Source organism: Borostomias antarcticus (assembly GCF_949987555.1).
Source record: "Borostomias antarcticus genome assembly, chromosome: 1".
In the NCBI taxonomy this organism is placed as follows: Eukaryota; Metazoa; Chordata; class Actinopteri; order Stomiiformes; family Stomiidae; genus Borostomias; species Borostomias antarcticus.
This window is the reverse complement of record NC_140234.1, coordinates 47,837,608-47,857,607: the sequence shown is the minus strand read 5'-3', so window position 1 is coordinate 47,857,607 and position 20,000 is coordinate 47,837,608. Positions and strand designations below refer to the sequence as shown.

The 20,000-nt window shown below is 47.1% G+C and overlaps 1 protein-coding gene across 1 annotated transcript in view; it reads left to right on the top strand.

The window, feature by feature from the left end:
• dscamb (Down syndrome cell adhesion molecule b) overlaps positions 1-20,000 on the top strand; it is a gene marked incomplete at both ends in the record, with an annotated part of 134,654 nt that overhangs the window by 108,647 nt on the left and 6,007 nt on the right. The window contains 20 exon segments of the mRNA XM_084447812.1: positions 2,240-2,436; positions 2,768-2,864; positions 3,529-3,657; positions 3,935-4,102; positions 4,417-4,487; positions 4,932-5,175; positions 5,632-5,778; positions 10,362-10,517; positions 10,729-10,862; positions 11,243-11,396; positions 11,579-11,696; positions 12,281-12,447; positions 12,594-12,692; positions 14,552-14,740; positions 14,996-15,286; positions 16,839-17,015; positions 17,492-17,522; positions 17,789-17,904; positions 18,646-18,803; positions 18,805-18,814. Coding sequence (XP_084303938.1) covers positions 2,240-2,436; positions 2,768-2,864; positions 3,529-3,657; positions 3,935-4,102; positions 4,417-4,487; positions 4,932-5,175; positions 5,632-5,778; positions 10,362-10,517; positions 10,729-10,862; positions 11,243-11,396; positions 11,579-11,696; positions 12,281-12,447; positions 12,594-12,692; positions 14,552-14,740; positions 14,996-15,286; positions 16,839-17,015; positions 17,492-17,522; positions 17,789-17,904; positions 18,646-18,803; positions 18,805-18,814 — 2,853 coding nt within the window.

The window sequence follows — 20,000 nt, the reverse complement described above, 5'->3', positions numbered from 1 at the left end:
GGGAGGGGTTGGGGGGGGGGGTGGGGTTGAGAGTGAATAAGAGATGAGGCTTAAACGTCGGCAGCCTTTAGTCTGACACATTCCATCATGTCAGAGAAGTTGGGGGGGGGGGGCGATGTCAGTACCGCCAACGCTGCCCCCCCCCCCCCCCCCCGCCCCTCTGTGTGCATAGGCACACATACACACGCTAACCCCTCCCTTTGGACCCCTGTGCTTTTATTGGGCTGCCTCAGTCGGGGCGGTGCACTGTGAGGAGAAGGGGTAGAGAGGTGGAGTGTATGTGTGCCAGTTGCGAACCTGTGTTTTTTTTCCGTCGGTCTGTTGTGGGGGTTTTTCTATGAATGCCTCAGTGTGCTGCTGTGTGTTCTGGATGTACAGGATGTGTGTGTCTTGGATTGGTCAAGTATTCAATGATGTTCATTTTCCATACAGTATTTGCACAATACAGGTACCATGTACAATGAGGATGAATGTTCAAGACACAAGCTTGTGTGTGTGTGTGTGTGTGTGCGCGTCTGTTAGAGTGCATGTATGTGTGTGTGTGTGTGTGTGTATGTGTGTGTGCGCGTCTGTTAGTGTGTGTGTGTATGTGTGCATGTTTGTGTGTTTGTTAGTGTGCGTGTGTGTGTGTGCGTGCGTGTGTGTATGCGTGTGTGTGTATAGACGGGGTGCAGTGAGCCAGCAGAGAGGCCAGAGGACTAGTCTTGTCTGCCGTGTATGAATAATCAAAGTGGTCTCTCATCATTAAGTCATGGCTGTCCTGGTGGATATAGCAGAGAGAGACGGAGATCGGAGGGAGAGAGATCATAGTAACACCGCTGCAGGGGTACACGCTCTCTCTCTCCCTCCGACGGTGTAGTTGAGACGTGTCATGAGTCCTCCCTCTGCCCCTGCTACCCACTTAGCTCCTCCAGACACAGCTGGCTACTCCGACACACACCCGGGAACCTCACACACACACACACACACACACACACACACACACACACACACACACACACACACACTCCTGCTGGAGTCTTACAGTAGCTGGTGGGGCTAGCGCACTGTCTCCGTGCTGCAGTAGACTCAGCTAGACATGTATACATATTCCACCATCTGCCTTCCAGGCTGTTTCTGTCAAGCAGTGTTCAGTGTTCAGTGTCTGTGCTGTGCTGTGCTGTGCCGTGCAATGGGCTCTGGGCTCTGGGCAGGCGCGCAAGAAAAAACATAGAGAAGGATATGTATATTTTGTTGTGTACATCCTTAGAAGAAAACGGAAAACCAAAGCTTTAGGTATTCACCTCGATCAGTGTGCCTATAGGCAGGGATACAAGAAACTCCATAGAGGAAGAATAGAACACATTGTTTTGATGATGATGATGAAGATGATGATCTGTGATGAAAATATATATAACACATAGGCTATTGTATGTCAACATTTAATAGAAATTCACACTTGATCAATATGTATGGCATCCCCTGGGGATCAATGAAGTTGATATCCCCTATATGAATTTGTGTGTGTGTGTGTGTGTGTGTGCATGTGTGCGTGTGGACTGGTGTCTGGCTGTTGATTCTACATTTTGTGGTTTTGTTTTTGGACACAGAACAAAATGGGTTTATTGAAGGACCCATGGAGTACAGTAGAGGGTATTTCACTATGATGTGTGTGAGTGTTTGTGTGTGAGCATATTTGTAGTAAAACTAGAACACACACACACACAAACACACACACACACACACGGAGTGCTTCTGCTAATGAGCCCGATGCGCTGTAACGGCAGACGAGCTCTTCTTCTCACCGAGGGGAGTTCAGACTGGAGTCACCGCTTTCTTCTCCGTGCTGGAGAGAGCTCTCCGCCTCCACTACACAATCTGCCTTCACAGCAACATGTTAACATGGACCCCTGCCTTACAGTATATCAAAGATAGTGTAAGAAACAAGAGAACTCACCTGGGGGGGATTGCTTTTGAATTGCTAGTGTTTAGTGCATGCTGGGAACCAGGGTTTGTCTGATTTTCAGGTGAAAGTTACACTGCGTCTTTTTCTAGTCTTTTAGGGTTCTACTGTATCTTAGAACTCGGCAAATGTTCTCCATTTTCCACATATGGTTAAAACTGGCTGGGCTTTTTGTATTGCAGTGACTGATCCAGACATCCAGTGGAGGCTGAGAGCCTCTATCCTGAACTGTTTTCTGTGCTAATCTTCTCTCTCTCTCTCCCTCTCCTCTCCTCCCCTCTCCCTCCCTCCCTCCAGTCCCGGCCATGATCACGTCGTACCCCAACACCACGCTGGCCACGCAGGGCGAGGAGAAGAGGATGAGCTGCACGGCCCACGGCGAGAAGCCCATCATGGTGCGCTGGGAGAAGGAGGAGCGCATCATCAACCCGGAGACCAGCCGCTACGTGGTCACTGTCAAGGAGGTGGCGGACGAGGTCATCTCCACCCTGCAGGTATGGTCTGGGGCCTGGGGCCAGGGGCCTGCAGGTATGGTCTGGGGCCCAGGGCCTGCAGGTATGGTCTGGGGCCCGGGGCCTGCAGGTATGGTCTGGGGCCCGGGGCCTGCAGGCACTGACGGGGGCCAGGGGCCTGCACCTCCAACAGGGTACGGTGTGTTACTTGGGTTATGTTTGTGATGATCCGTCGGGTGTGGTGTTCCAGATCTCTCTGCAGAGCTAAATGCTGCTCTCTCTCGTTCACTTTGTTGACGATTCTGCTTTTCTACTTTCAAATTCATCCTTCACCACCCTTCACCTCTCTGTTTCTCTCTCTGTCTGTCGTCAGATCATGCCCACCGTCCGTGAGGACTCAGGCTTCTTCTCCTGCCATGCCATCAACTCATTTGGAGAAGACAGGGGGATCATACAGCTGACAGTCCAAGGTAAAAAACATCAATCCATTACCAACCCTTTATCAACTCTTCACCAATCCTTTATAAACTCTTTAGTAAGCCTTTATCAGCCCTTCACCAACCCTTTATCAACCCTTTAGTAACCCTTACCAACCATTCACCAACCCTTTATAAAACCTTTATAAACCCTTTACCAACCCTTTATAAACCCTTTACCAACCCTTTACCAGCCTGTATTAATCCTTTAGAAACCCTTTATTACCCCTTTTCCAACCCTTTATCAACCATTTACTGACCATTTATCAACCTTTATCAAACCTTTATGAACCATTTACCAATGCTTTATCAACACTTAAATGACAATTTTTCAACCTTTATCAACCCTTAATCAACCTTTAGTGAACCTTTATCAACCCTTTACTAACCTTATATGGCTAATAAAAGACCCTGGACCCTTGAGGTCCTGTAATTGTAATTATATTATTATTAATTGTATTTATTAGTAATTATTATCTGCCTTTTACTGACCCTTTATCAACCCCCTACCAACCCTTTATCAACCTTATCAGACCTTTATCAACCCCAACCCTTTATCAACCTTATCAAACCTTTACCAAACCTTAATCAAACCTTTATTGACCCTTTACCCACCCTTTTATCTAACCTTTATCAATCCTTTATCAACCCTTTCCAGAGGCCCCAGACCCTCCTGAGGTGGAGATCAGAGAGGTGAGAGATCGGACCATCGCCCTCCGCTGGACCATGGGCTTTGATGGCAACAGCCCCATCACAGGATATGACATTGAATGCAAGAACAAATCAGGTCAGAGTTGAGTGCGAGGCTGGCTTGTGGGTTTAGGTGAGAATCATAGCATAGATACTGCACATATACATCTGATGGCTTCTGTAGGCATTTCAGAGGCGGGATAGGATCATGTTTTATCTCAAAGACTATGAATGTAGTTTAAAATTTATGAAATCGCATAAAAAAGCTGGATGGCTGACTCTATGTTCATTAATGTTCATTAGTGTATGAGGTCATGTTCCGGAATGTATTCCCCGCAGTGCTAACAGTCCTCTTGTGCCTTTGTTATGCCCAGCCTCCTGGCTCTCAGCCCAGGTGACCAAAGATGTGTCCCCCCAGCTCAACCAGGCCACCATCATTGACCTCCACCCCTCCTCCACCTACAACATCCGCATGTTGGCCAAGAACACCATCGGCAACAGCGACCCCAGCAACGAGCTCACCATCACCACAGACGAAGCAGGTGAGTCCCATCCCGTCGGCCTGTAGGATCACAGAATCCCGGTGTCAGACAGCTTTCGATCCTTGTTCGATCTAATTTCGAACCAGTTGACATCTGGTCACATCAGTGCTGTTTATACTGCAATCCTTGGTCATGCCCTATCCATCAAGATCAGCATAGTTCTGTTGTATACCACTCATTCATGAAAAGAATTCCTTCAGTAGAGGTTTGTGTGCCTGCTCCTGCCAGAAGCCAGGGATTTTTAAGTCAGCAGCGCCATCTAGTGAGATTTCTAATGCGGCTATTGGCTTCAACTTACCGTGTTTGTTTTGCAGCCCCTGATGGCCCCCCACAGGATGTCCAGCTTGAGGCCACCTCCCCTCAGAGCATCAAAGTTACCTGGAGGGTAGGTGACAGCAATTTACCCATATAATAATGTCATTGATCTGATATACCCTCTCAGAAAAGGATTCAAATACCTACTACTGTATACAGTATACTGCTCTGTGACTTCCCTTGCATTCAGTACGGCTCAAGCAACAATCATTAGACCAAAGTGGCAACTTTGTGGTCCGAACAGGATATCATGAACAGTACTTCACTACATGAGCATGGCCTCATTTGAATGCTGTATGACTCTGCATCCTTCTCTCCTTGAGAGAACCTCTGGTCTAACGTGACTGGATAGATGAAAGCAAGCGTTCCTGATAGCGGCCCTTTTGAATTAGATCAGTCAAGGAAAGAAGGGTGCATTTACAGAGAATTTAAACGTGGACCTTGGTTCCAAGCCCCCTCTGTTGCCTGCTACACCGGAACCCGTTTCTAACCCCCCCCCCCCCGTCCTCCCTAGCCCCCCCATAAGCACCTGCAGAACGGGGTGATCCGAGGCTACCAGGTGGGCTACCGTGAGTACAGCCCGGGGGGCAGCCACCAGTTCACCATCATCAGCATGGACTCCACGGGGGACAGCAGCGAGAGCGTCCTCCTGGACAACCTCCGCAAGTTCACCCAGTACAGCGTGGTGGTCCAGGCGGCCAACCGCGCCGGCACGGGACCCTCCTCACAGCAGGTGGTCACCAAAACCCTGGAGGACGGTGAGCGTTGGGAGGGGGTGGGGAGAGTGTGGTCTAGATAGATAGATAGAGAGATAGCTTTTCCTGCGTTAAATGCAATTAGTTAAGTCACTTTAGATAAAAGCGTCAGCTACAAGACTGTAATGTAATGTAAATGTAGTGTGTGTATGTGTGTCTGTGTGTGTGTGCGCGTGTGTGTGTTTGTGGGCGCGTATGTGTGTGTGTATGCAACATGAACAGTTCTGTAATCTGTAGTTCTTCACCCCATTTCATCATGAGAGAATGACAAATAAATATGATATGACAATACTGCCACCCCATGGATGTTTGTTGAACTACAGTCCTTTAAACCTAGGGATTGAGAAAACCAGTAGAGGGTGCTCTTGTAACATTTCACCATTGACTGTTAAGCTCCACCACCACCACCACCATCATCATCATCATCATCACCTCCTGTCCCCTCCTTTCCCCTGGCAGTGCCCTCTCGTCCCCCTGAGAACGTCCTGGCCACGGCCAAATCTCCAGAGGTCATCTCCCTGTCCTGGCTCCCCCTACCCAAGGAAGCCCTCAATGGCAACCTGCTGGGCTACAGAGTCATCTACTGGGCCAACCTGCCTGATGGAGGTGAGGCCTCGGAATACACACATACACACACACACACGCACGCACGCAAAATTACATACAGGGACACAAATACTAAAGGTGCAGTCAGTATACAATCGCAAACATAGACACACACACTGTCCGTGGTTTGTACAAGCCAGGTAATGGTTTATTACCTCTGCCCCAGCGACAGCGCTGGGCAAGAGGTAATGTTTTCAATGGCCTGTGTGCGTGCGTGGGTGCATGTGTTAAAGGTAACCAAGCCTTCGAAGTCATGGCTCCTAGGCTGTGGAACGCCCTTCAATTGCACTTACGTTCTGTGGCCTCTGTTCACTCTTTTAAAATTCAGTTAAAGACTCTTCGCCTTTGTCTAGCCTCCTGTGTTTATATGTTTCTTTGTCCTTGTTTTTTGTGTTTTTGTGCTTTTTGCCATTGTTTTTTTTTAATTTATTGATGTTTTGTGAAGCACTGTGTGACCCCTGTCTGTGAAAGGTGCTATAAAATGAAGTTTACTTACTTACTTAGCCTACTTACTTACTTACTTATGTACCTACTTACTTACTTGTCTGTTAGCAGGATTACACAAAAACTACTGTACTGAATGAAACTTGGTGGAAGGGTGTAGCATGGTCAACTTAGAACCCATTACATTTTGGAGCGGATTCAAATCACGGGGCGGGTCCATGAGCCACCCAAACACAGCGGGCCATTCAACTCCATTCATTTTTTGGACAAGGATTACGCAAAAATTACTGCACCCATTTTCATGAAACTTGGTGGAGGTGTGTAGCATAAGTCAAGTTAGAAGCCATTCAATTTCGTAGCGGATCGGAATCACAGGGCGGGTCCATGGGCCGCCCAAACACAGCCAGGCCGGCCATTCACATCCATTCATTTTTTGGACTGATTACACGATTTTCATGAGACTCAGTGGGGTGGTGGACATACCTGTCAACATTGGGATTTGAAAATAAGGGAAATTTTCCGGCGCCCCGCCGCGGGCCGTCCCACCACCCCAACCAAGCTCCAGTAGGCCTACTCCTTACATTTTAAGACAAGTATACAAGAAACCTAAAATCACCACTAGTCAACCACTTACAAACTACAATTAGGTGTTCAGAATCTGATAGGCCTACCTTTGTTGAAATTTAAATGCTGTGAACATTCCTACATTATATAGCCTAGCCTAAATGAAACATTTTAATTGAATTGTGATAGCACCAATGCCTGACAATCAATGACGTTATAGCCTAAGCCTACTGAAATAGGGTAGGTCTACTTTTTCCCCGTAAGCTTATAGCCTAGGTTACTTCTCCACCTCGAGCTTCACTTTTTCTATAGCCTGTTTTATCTCTACTTCCTATTGTATAGAGACATCACATTGTCTACTCCAACCTGAAACTATATTAAAAACTATAGGCTACATTTGCTTTATTTTGCATCCCTTGCCAGTCTCACGGGGTTGCAGCTGAAAGAATAAGATATATAGGCTACAATTTCTTTACACGCCTAAAGTCTACCCAGCTGATCTAATCGATCTATGGGCGCATTCACGGTAAAAGGGGAGGTATTTGTTCTAAATGACCAATCGCATACCTTAGTAGGTATTCAGACACGGCCATGGACAAGGCAAACAATAGGCCTACCTAACCAAGTTCCGTCCACCGAAATTCCTCGATTATATGGTTCCTTGTAGTCTAATAAACATGTTGAATCACTTCAATGTCTTTCCTACCGTGTAATTTCTTCGCAAAATGATATTTAGCTAATGTTTTGAAAACAACAAAGATGTGTGAAACGTCACTATTATGTGCTCCGTGTATTGATGCAATGACGTAGTACGCGATTTTCGGGGACCACCTTCTCAAATTTGCTCTAGAGCGCATACTAGTGGTCAAAAACTACACTGCGTAGCCTACCTAACGAGTTGATAGCCACCGTCGTCGTACCGTTTATCCGTGATTGCGGTTGTCCGGTGGTTTACTTGAGCGAGCTTGCGAAAAGTTATCCTGGATATGTTGAACGAGCTTCGTAGTACAGGGCCCTGATATGCCTCAGTAATGTTTCTCGTAACGAATGCTGACACTGACTGGACATGTTTCTGGGTTTTTTGACTGCGTTTATGCTTGAGAGATTTCTCATGCTGCTGGCTCACGTCATTTCTTCCTCTGTGTGAGATACTAAAATCAGTGTTGCATATATCTTACAAAAAGCATGAGTGTGTCCGACCCTGCTCTTCTTTGGGTAAGGATAATCAGTTTCCCATTTGTCAAGATATTAACACAAGGTTTTGGGTTTTTGGGCAGGGATGCCTTCTCCGTCTTCACCTCCATCCATCTCTCTCGCGCTGTCGATTTGAATGAATCTCGACTGTAACCGGGCTTCTATAGGCTACTGCCTGCCACTATCCTCGCGTCACCATTGCCACCTGCAGTACCGGAGAGGAATGTTTTTTTTTTGTTTTTTTTTTTAAATTAAGGATAAAATACAAGAGATTTACGGGAAACTACTTAAAGGGGAGGACGGCGGGAAAGAAGGGTCAAATACGGTAGTTTCCCGGGGAAAACGGGAGACTTGACAGCTGGTGGTGTAGCATGGATCACCTTAGAACCCATAACATTTTGGAGCGGATCCGAATCACGGCCCAGATCCACAAATAAAAACAACACTTAGAACAAAGCCAGTTCCCTGTGTGGGTGCGCTGGAGACAAGGGGTTTGGACTGGGGTGTGTGGGGGGAACCCAGAGTTCAGCGCACTACCCCCCACCGGCTACGACCTGAGGCTGGTGCCAGAGAGCCGCCCACACACGTCCGCCCGTTCATCGCCAGTTATTTTTTGGACTTAGGCTCAGGGACACATATTTCTCCAAAGTAAAAATAAGTGGGGGGAACCGTTTATTTCCCCGCAGGACTACGCAAAAACTAAATGACCGATTTTCATGAAACTCGGTGACGGGGTGTAGCATGGGCTGACTTAGAAACCATTATATTTTGGAGAGGATGCGAATCACGGCCTGGATCCACAAACGGAAACAAAATGGAGCCAGCTCCCTGTGTGGGGCGGAGGTCTGTGCTCTCCAAGCACCATTTCTAGTTTGGTAAGGTGTCTCTTTGCACCACTAGGTGATGCTGCGGTATTGCTTCAGAATGTCAATGGGCAGATACTGTACTGGTGTACACTATTGACCAGTATAGGGGTTCTTAAAAAAAACTCTTCTTTCCTTTCTTTACTGAAAAAGCCCATGTCCTTGTCAGAGCTCCAGGCTGCAGCATGGCGCAGACCCATCAATAATTCAGGGTGCAATAAGTCTGTGTGTGTGTGTGTGTGTGTGTGTGTGTGTGTGTGTGTGTGTGTGTGTGTGTGTGTGTGTGTGTGTGTGTGTGTGTGAGAGAGGGTCACTGGCTCAGCTCTACCAGGACTATGAGTGAAGAACAGGTTTGGGGATACATACAGTACCGTACAGCAGAACACTGGAAACATACTGTCTATAGTACAGGACCAGCAATGACATTCAGCATGAATATAAACGATATAATAGAGACTGTTATGTGACTTTGAGTGCACATTATTGGCATCTAATTGATCTGATCAGCCATTTTGAATTGACACTATTTCATACTATGTTTTCCTATTAAATCTTCTTATCGGGAATAGACTATGTTATTTGCCATTCATTCATTCATTCATTCATTCATTCATTCATTCATTCATTCATTCATTCATTCATTCAACCTTTATCCAGGAAGTCTCATTGAGATTAAAATCTCTTGCAAGAGAGACCTGGCCAGGCTAGCAGCAGTATAGCGGTAGGCCTATACAGTACAATAGCTAAAGACAACACAACAGTCAACAATACATAAAGCAATACACAGACACAGCTATTCAGTCTGGAGTAAAGCATCAAAAAAATGCTAACATTCCTCTGTTCCAGTATCTTCTATGCTATTTTTGTAATCACCCAGAGGTATGAGATTGGCTACTTTCAGATCTTCTTCTAGATTTTTTCATGCCCATGGTGCATAGATAAAGCTGATTTTCCCATCTCTGTACAAACCATGGGTACATCATAGCAGCAACATATCTGTGAGCGTAATGAACAGCTGTCTGAGCTCAGATGCAGTAAGGAACAAAGAGAGGGGTAGAGGGGTGTCTTACCTAATAGTGCTTTATAAATAAAATACTCCTATGCCCAATAAAATATGTTATGTTATATGTTTGAGTCGGTAGCTCTCTCATTGAAATGCATTTCTTGAAATTTAAAAGACTTAATCCATATTGTTTGTGTGTGTGTGCGTGTGTGAGCGTGTGTGTGTGTGTGCGTGTATGCGTGTGCATGTGTGCGTGCGTGTATGTGAGTGTGTATGTGTGCATGTATGCGCGTGTGCATGCGTGTGTGTGTGTGTGTGTGCACGAGTGTGTGTGTGTGTCCGTGTGTGTGCGTGTGTGCATGTGTGTGTGCGTGCGTGTGTGCGTGTGCATGTGTGCGTGCGTGTGTGTGAGTGTGTATGTGTGCATGTATGCGCATGTGCATGTGTGTGTGCGTGCGCGTGTGCATGTGTGTGTGCGTGCATGCGTGTGTGCGTGCGTGTGTGTGTGTTCTCAGAGCTGGGGGAGATCAAGAACGTGACCACCGCCCAGCCGTCCCTGGAGCTGGACCTGCTGGAGAAGTACACAAACTACAGCATCCAGGTTCTGGCCTTCACCCGGGCCGGGGACGGCGTCCGCAGCGAGCAGATCTTCACCAGGACCAAGGAAGACGGTGAGGCACACACACACACACACACACACACACACACAATACCCAGTTCTCCCATATATTGTATACCTGTAGCTTTAGAAATTACTTTATAAAGGATTATAATGACTTCATGAATAATATTATAATTACTGTATGAATGTATATATATATACATATGAATATAAATGAATATAATATGAATAATATGAATATAAATGTGCTGCCCCCCTAGTTCCTGGTGCCCCAGCAGGGGTCAAGGCCGCGGCCTCCACCAGCTCAGTGGTGTTTGTCTCCTGGCTCCCTCCTCTCAAGCTCAACGGCATCATCAGGAAGTACATCGTCTTCTGCTCCAACCTGCACCCCATGGTAGGACTTGATATCATGGAATGTATTATGTTATTATGCAGGGAGAGTGGAAAGATTTACATATACAGTCTGAATGTTCTGCATGCGTGTGCGTGTGTGTGTGTGTGTGCAGATGAAGGGCTGATATTTAGAGGAGGATGGAGGGGTACAGTACGATCTTTTCTTGGTACAAAACCAACCTCTCTCTCTCTTCCTCTCTCTCTCTCTCTCTCTCTCTCTTCCTCTCTCTCTCCCTCTCTCTCTCTCTCTCATTCTCTCTCTCCCTCTCTCTCTCTCTCTCTCTCTCTCTCTTTCCCTCTCTCTCTCTCCCTCGCTCTCCCTCTCTCCCTCTCTCTCTCTCTCTCTCTCTCTCTCTCTCTCTCTCTCTCTGTCGTTTCCAGGTGATGAGTGAGTTTGAGGCCTCCCCAGATGTTTTTTTCTACCGGATACAGAACCTGGCCCGCAACAGGCAGTACAGCATTTGGGTGGTCGCCGTGACAGCGGCCGGCCATGGCAACAACAGTGAGAAGATCACCGTGGAGCCCCTGGCCAAAGGTATGACATCATGGGATGTCTGTCAGATCCAAGAGTACTGTCTGTTATGCTACTGGTCACTGTTCTGTGGAAATAGAGTGGTTTAATAGGAGGTGTGTGTGTGTGTGTGTGTGTGTGTGTGTGTGTGTGTGTGTGTGTGTGTGTGTGTGTGTGTGTGCGTGCGTGCGTGCGTGCGTGTGTAGCTCCTGCCAGGATCCTGACGTTCAACGGCACAGTGACCACCCCCTGGATGAAGGACATCGTTCTGCCCTGCAAGGCTGTGGGAGACCCTCCCCCCACCATCAAGTGGCTTAAGGGAAAGTATGTGACATCCTATAATATCATGATCTTCAACTCAATAGTGTTTAAGGGGGGACAGTCAGACAGGTGTATTATGGAGTGTAGACCACAATGTAATATAGTGTAGAGCAGTATTGTTTGCCACAGTTTATTCAGTCTACTAGTTTGTGCTAGTTTTCTTCCCTAATTTGATCCCTTTTTCACCCAAATTGATCATGTCGCACCTGATCTATGGTCCCCTGTCGCTGTGCTTGCGATCCGGAAGAGAGAGTCAGGTAGCTCCCGTGACACCAGACGGGGTCGCTGTAGAGCGGTGGACCCTCACACCGAAATTAAACTCAACTAACCACCCCCGGGAGTGGCGGCCCAATATACCCCTCCCCCTGTGGGAAGCGGCCATATTCAGATCTGGCGAGACCAGAGCGTGAACCCCGGTGGGCTGCATCGGAACCCGATGTGTAGACCGCTATACCACCGCGGATCCCCTTTATCTCTCTCTCTCTCTATCTCTCTCTCTCTCTCTCTCTCTCTCTCTCTCTCTCTCTCTCTCTCTCTCTCTCTCTTCTCTCTGTCTCTCTCTCTCTCTCTCTCTCTCTCTCTCTCAGCACCAATGGAACCCCTACCCCAGTTCTTGTAGATGGACGCCGCAGTGTTCATGGCAACGGCAGTTTCCTTATCCGGACAGTGAAAGCAGAGGATTCTGGGAACTACAGCTGTGTGGCCAGCAACAACTGGGGGTCTGATGAGATCACACTCAACCTGCAGGTTCAAGGTGCGAGAGATGTCCATCTATGTCACTGGAATGGATGGAACATCTAACTTTTAGACGCCCAAATTTGTGGCAAGCTGGTTGATTGTTTGTTTGTTTCCATGGGTGTACTGTAGTAAACAACTCAATGGACATCCTCTTTCCCACAGTTCCCCCAGACCAGCCACGCCTTACGGTTACCAAGACAACCACCACGTCAATCACTCTGTCCTGGATACCGGGAGACAACGGAGGGAGCTCCATCAGAGGTGAGTGACATGCACATACACACGCGTGCACACACACATACACACACACACACACACACACACACACACACACACACACACAAAAAGCACACACATATGCACACACATATGCACACACAGGCACATACAGACACACACACACATACACACACACGCGTGCACACACACACACACAAGCGCATGCACGTCTTCATCAGGAGCAGCAAGCTGCTTTAAACCAGGCCAGATCCAGCCTGGCTTATGTACGTGGCTGGCTTGTTTCTGTTCAGGACTGGTAGGACGGAAGCTAGTCATGCCACTGAAATAGCTGAGAATTGAAATGACATGAAATAAGATAGGTCTTGTCGCCTGGACACATCAGTTACAATGCTTCCAATGCTAATCCAGCACAATAAGAGCAGGATAGCTTGTTAGCTCATGAGCTCACAACAACAGCTTAGCAACAGCTTCCATAACATTAATGGTAGTGGTCAGTGGCTAAAGCAGTTACACTGATGATAACATAAAGTCATCTCCACCAGGTCCCGGGTGGGAGTCCAGTGCTCTGACCACTAGTGTACTTGTGCAGTGGAGATCGGCGGGTTGGTTTTGGTGTCCCTTTTCCGGTCCCTAGTGTGGGTTGGGGTTAGAATAAGGGTTGGGGCAGGATCTGACCTATAAGGCAAGGGGTAAAGGCTGGAGTGAAAGGATGAACATGTGGAGGTTTGGGGTATAGTCCCATAAAGTCATCCCCACCGGGTCTTGAACCCCGGTCTCCCGGGTGGGAGTCCAATGCTCTGACCACTACTCTACTTGTGGAGTGGAGATTGGTGGGTTGGTTTTGGTGTCCTTCTTCCAGTCCCTAGTGTGGGTTGGGGTTAGATTAGTTGATTTTGGTGTGCTGGGACTACTGCCTCTAGTGGTGCTAACAGACAGATGCAGGCCAATATTGTCCAGAGTAAGGGAGGGAGGGAGGGAGGGAGTGATAACCGGACAAACGCTATACTAGGGGCGCTGGCTTCCAGCCACGCACAAAAAAAATAATCTAAATGACAACTACTGCCAATTCTCACACCACAGTGACAATTGATTAAGACACGTATCCCTGGAACAACAAACACCACAGTAAGCTATTCTGTTGCCAAAGCCCACTTGCACTCCTCAGTCCCTCAGTGAGAATTCACGCCCTAATCAGACACACCGATGACCCTTCAGCACAATTTCTACCCAGTTAGGATGCTGGTGGATGGCCCTGGTGTGCCCTCCCACCCCGTCTCATTATCTAACAGAGCTGCCTGTGGTGAAATGAATGGGAGAGAGGAGAGGAGGGATAGATTAAAAAGGAGGAGAGGAGATTAGATGGGTTACAGTGGAACATTAAAGCACTCAGTTGAGGGGGGAGGCTGGTCAGGAGAGGAGTGGCCTGGGTGATTTATCATAGCTTGTAATCACAGAAACATACAACGGATCTTTTTTTACAGAGGTGTCTGTGGTGTGTTTTTTTGTGTGTGGTATTTGTTTTGGGGGCTTGCTGTTGTTCCGTCATTGCCCACGAGTTTGTTGTTCGATTTTCTACAATGTTTTACATGTACAGTACATAGTGACAGCGACCTAATATTGTTGCTCTGGGTGTCAAAGCATTTTCAGAGTTGATGTTTGAGTTACGATCCCCAGAGGGTTGATGTTCTGTACACAAAGTCATAATTAATCCAGCAGTGGAAGCATTGCCAGTCCCTTGGCATTAATTAGAAGTGTTCATCTCTCCCTTTCTCTCTCCCTCCCTCTCTCTCTCCCTCTCTCTCTCCCTCTCTCACTTTCCCTCTCTCTCTCTATCCGTGTCCCCTCCTTGTACTACCCCCCCCCCCCCCCTTCCCCCCCAGGCTACATCCTACAGTACTCGGAGGACAACAGCGAGCAGTGGGGCAGCTATCCCATCAGCCCTAGTGAGCGCTCCTATCGTCTGGAGAACCTGAAGTGCGGCACCTGGTACAAATTCACCCTGACGGCCCAGAATGGAGTGGGCCCCGGACGCATCAGTGAGATAATCGAGGCAAAGACTCATGGGAAAGGTATGCCTGTTTAGTCCAGGGAGTTATAATAGGTATACAAAGTACAGTGTCAAGTTATACAAACTTCCCATGATTGTAACAAGCAACGCGGTAAGCAATGCAGTCAGTAAGATATTGTAGAGCAACAACATAGTTCTTTTTATCACTCCATCTCAAGTCTACATACCTTTTCCCCAGCTAAACGTGTCACTATTTTGAGTATCCTCTTTCTTCACCTCCTTCTCCTTGCTTCCCTCTTGTCCTCCCCCTCTCCAGAACCCCAGTTTGCCAAAGAACACGAGCTCTTCGCCAGCATCAACTCCACCCGCGTGCGGCTCAACCTGATTGGCTGGAACAACGGCGGCTGTCCAATCACCTCCTTCACGCTGGAGTACCGCCCGGTGGACACGGCGGTGTGGACCACGGCCCAGCGCACCTCGCTGACCAAGAGCTACATCCTCTACGACCTGCAGGAGGCTACGTGGTATGAGCTGCAGATGAAGGTCACCAACAGCGCCGGCTCTGCAGAGAAGAAGATCACCTTCGCCACGCTCAACGCTGACGGAAGTTAGTTCAGTTCGATGCTGCTTCTAGTCTGGGGCCATTTGCTTTGCATTTTAGATCCGGTCTAAGGAAAGGCTGCATCTGCCGGAAGCAGTTTTGGAGTATGTGGGATCTAGATAGTCCAGCCTCCAATCGCTTTGCATTTTTCCGGTCTAAGGCAAGCTACGCTGACGCAGCTTTTAACTCGGGCCCTTAGACGCGCACTTGCGTAAAGTTACAGTTTTATCCACGACACACGCAAGGACGCAAGGATGCGTCAATGTCACTTTGCGTAGCTCGCGCTGGCGTAGCTTGCATATAGTATGAATAGGCCCTAAGGCGATAGTCTGGGACCAATCGCTTTGCATTTGACCGGTTTTAGGTTGCATCCGCCGGATCCATTTTTGGAGTAGGGGGGCTCTAGACCAGATCTGAAACTGATAGTGAATGAAAACCAGGCTCTCCTCTTCCCCGAGGAGGGCCTGGTGACCCGAGGTTAGCTGCTTTCATATCAATTGGGTCTGTGGATGGGAGGATACTGTGTTTTCAATGAAATTATATCTTTATCTGAAAGTGCGTATTTGGACTCAAAGCAACTCTGAACTCATTGTGTTGGAAAACTGGAGTTTCCATTCTTGTCACGAGACAGGCTGTGCGTCACTGATGGTTTAAGAGCAGCTTCGAGCGTATCGCACCACTTCATCCGGCTTTAGCGCCAAGGCAGCAGCTGTCACACTAAGAATGGAGGGATTACTTTCTGATGCCTTCAACCGGCATATCTTCAGTTGCCTTAAGCTACATTGCATATCCGGTACGCTGAGGTGCAGCCTGTGGTTTGGATACAACATTAAGCTGTAGACAGAGATAGAACTGCTTAAGAACCCTGGGATTCAGTGTGTTGAATGTGACGTCTTTTCATGGGTTTGATAGGGCTTCTATGATGAAAGGTGCTACTGTTGTGTGGACTTGTTCCATTGTCAGTGTGAGTGCCGTTTATCAGCGTGGTCTCGCAGGAGAGTGTGTGTGCGTGTGTGTGTGCGTGTCCGTATGTGTGTGCGTGTGTGTGTGAGCTATGCGGTCAGCCAGGGGTGTCAGGGCATGTCCAATTCAGTTAAAGGTCAAACGTCAATCATCGAGGTGTACAGCTGTCTTCTTTGTGTTGACGGAGTATGCTGAGCACGACGGGAAGTCAGTAGTGGATATTCCCAACTTCACTTGAAACCCCCAGTTGAACTTTGAAAGAGGCTTTGATGCAGCCGTCTTTAAGTTTCCTTTTAAATCATGAACTCTAAAGACAAGGGTTTGGCAATAAAAGTATAATTGCCAGTCGTGAAAAACACATTTACTGTGGTTTTACTGTATATTTGCAGTGTGCTGATATATCTTTTAGCTAGATCTTCCGAACACTCTTTAATAAAGCATCTTTCATATCAAATATATGAGATACAATGATGTTTATACTACTGATTCCTCGTGCTTATACTGTACTATGAGTTATTTGCTAGTCTAAATAGTTTATACCATAAACGTTAGCCTGTGGGTTGTATGGGGGCTGAGTCCTGTTCTCTGGTCCCAGGTACCATCCCCCCCTTGCTGAAAACCGTGGACTCCATCTCTGACAACATGTCTGGGAGCGGCGGTCTTAAGATGATGGTGACCATCACCTCCATCCTGGTGGCTGCCGTCCTGGTCTTCATCCTCCTCATGGTGCTGAAGAGGAGGAGGAGGGAGCAGAGGCTCAAGAGGCTACGTGGTGAGCCACACGCACGCGCACACACACACACACACACACACACACACACATAAATACAGTACACATAATGTACACAAGCGCACACATGTACAAGCGCACACACACGGACATGCACACACACACATACACTCGTACTTGTGCTTAAACACACACACACACACACACACACTGAGGGGAGCTCATGAACACACAAAGAGCTTGGAAGTAGTTTTCAACTCATCTGTAATTAAAGTTCTCTTTCCGTTTGGCTGGGCAAGAATCAATGAAGCTGTGCGGCCTATTGACTTTCTTTGTGTAATTAACAGGCTATCAGCAGAACACCTCAGCAGTTGTCTGATCCTATCAACTTTTCCCATATTCCCCACACCAAAAGTTGCTGTTCTGCCACATCCTCAGAAGAGGGGCTTGTATTAGTGCAGGTTGTTTGCCCTTGCTGCGTGGTTGTTGTACTAACTGTCTGTATGCTGACTTCACAGATGCAAAGAGCCTAGCTGAGATGCTGATGAGGTACGTAAGCAGTCTTGACTCCAGCTATAAATCACAACATTCCTCTGAACTCCCAGGGAATGTCAAATGTACCGAATATTGCTGTGCAGTACCGCCCTCTGGCATTCTGTTTGATGGCATTAAAGTTGCATAATCAATTTGCCATTTAAGTTATATGTTTTATATTGGTTTGAAAGCAGATTTTTTAAACATTAAACATTATATTCAAATGACATGCCATTGCAAAAACACATTTTTGACTTTTCCAACCTATGGTCCCCCCTCAGTAAGAACACGCGGACCCCCGACACGGTGAATAAGCAGCAGCAGACCCTGAGGATGCACATCGACATCCCCCGAGCTCAGCTGCTCATCGAAGAGAGGGACACCATGGAGACAATCGGTAAGCCAGCCCCTGCCCTCAGGCCAGGGAAATCCTGTACTGTATACACCCCCTCCCGACCGCTACGCTCTGCTACCTCGGGGCGACTGGTTACCCCGTCACTCCGAGGCCCCTACGTTCGATCGACACGGTCACGGCTCTTCTCTGTCCTGGCCCCGCAGTGGTGGAATGAACTGCCCACTGATGTCAGGACAGCAGAGTCGCTGCCCATCTTTCGTCGCAGGCTCAAAACTCATCTCTTCAAGAAGTACTACAACAATCCCCCCTTCTTAGCACTTATTGTATTGCATTGTATTGTATTGCACTGTACTTTAGATTGCTATTCTTCAGCACTAGATTATGCTCTTAGTCACTTGTTTTAGAGAGAAGATGCACTTGTGAGTTCTGGCAAGTAGTAGTACATTGGCTCTTCCTACGTTAAATGCAATTATTGTTAGTCGCTTTGGATAAAAGCGTCTGCTAAATGACGAATGTAATGTAATGTAATGTAATGTATATTCATCTATCCAATGACGAGGTTTAGACCTCGGGAATGTCGGCTTGGCTGTTTCTGTTTTTGTAACGCGTATTGAGATTATGTGATAACACACAACTTGACTTGACTTGATTCAACTCGGTTTATCATAGTGCTGCAGTGTAATGCATACAGTATAATCATATTGTGAAATGTAGTTCTTTAATTGTGTATTTAACACTTCAACATATCGACTGACGCTCTCCTCTTTCTTGCCTTTCTCTCAGACGACAGGTCCACTGTGCTGCTGACTGACAATGACTTTGGGGAGACGTCCAAGCAGAAGTCGTCCACCGTGACCCACACAGTCCACTACCAGTCCCTGTCCCAGGCCACCGGCCCACTGGTGGACGTGTCCGACGCCAGGCCCGGAACCAGTAAGTCCCCCCCCGTCTCGTGACCTTCTCCAACCCCAACCATACTGTATCTACCGCTTCTGATCCTCAGTATTTATTCATAAAAACTTTATTTAAAATGGACAATGTACAGTACAGTCCTAACATAAATGTCACCAGATTGTGGTTGCAAGCTAATTTGCATCGGTAGTCCCTTGGTAGGCCAAAGCAAAGACACAATAACAAACAGTTAAGAGTAAAAACAACATACTGTGCTTTACAAAGTTATACAAAAAAGAACCACTAGACACAAAATACAAAACTACACACAGTAGCATATCACAAATCACTGCTGTCAAATGAAAACCACTTATCTCCAAAAGTAAGTCAGCTGAGCAGCTTTTAACAGAATTTTTAAGTTAGTTTTCAAAGTGCTGATAGAGCTACAGCTGCTCACATCGTCAGGCAGGTTGTTCCATTGATTTGTGGCCGTTACAGAGAAAGCTGATTGCCTAAATGCAGTGCGGCAAAAAGGTATGGTGCAATCTCATATACTGTAGAGGATACACAGTACAGTATGCTGGAGGATGTAATAGTTTCACATAGTGGAGGGGCCAAACCACTTAAAATGTTATAAACCAGACACACATTAATGAAAATAATCAAAAAATGAGTAAATTGTATTTCTCCAGTACCTTAAAAGCATTGGCCTTTTGACTTTTTATAGTTTATTATAAGGACTCCATATGTCTTAGAGTTAGGGTTAGGGTAAGGGTTAGGGCAGTACAGTATACTGCAGTTGTTATTGAGTCCGAGTTCATTGTAAGAAAGATTAAAGACAGACACATACTGTAGTTGAAGCCATGGCTGTGCTTTGATAAGTAATGATCAATATCTATGGAACATTACACAGCATTGATTGGTTCTTGATAGTAATATGAATGTTTTCTCCAAGGTCTAGCACATTGGTATGGTTTGTACTGAACTACTGTAGATTAGATTCCATTACACTTCAGCCTCAAAGCCAGTCACAGTTTACAAACAACAAGCCGATGACCATTCACAATACCCTCAATGCAAAACAACATTTTCGGGCTTGGTACAGTATGTACGTTGACCCATGCAGTTCCCTGGTAGAACCCGTGTAGCAGTGTGGTTTCAGTCAGTGGCGCCGTGGTAACCTACAGTATGGAAGCCTGGCTCTGGCTCTGTTCCTGGATCTGCTCCCATGAAGCTGAACTGATGAA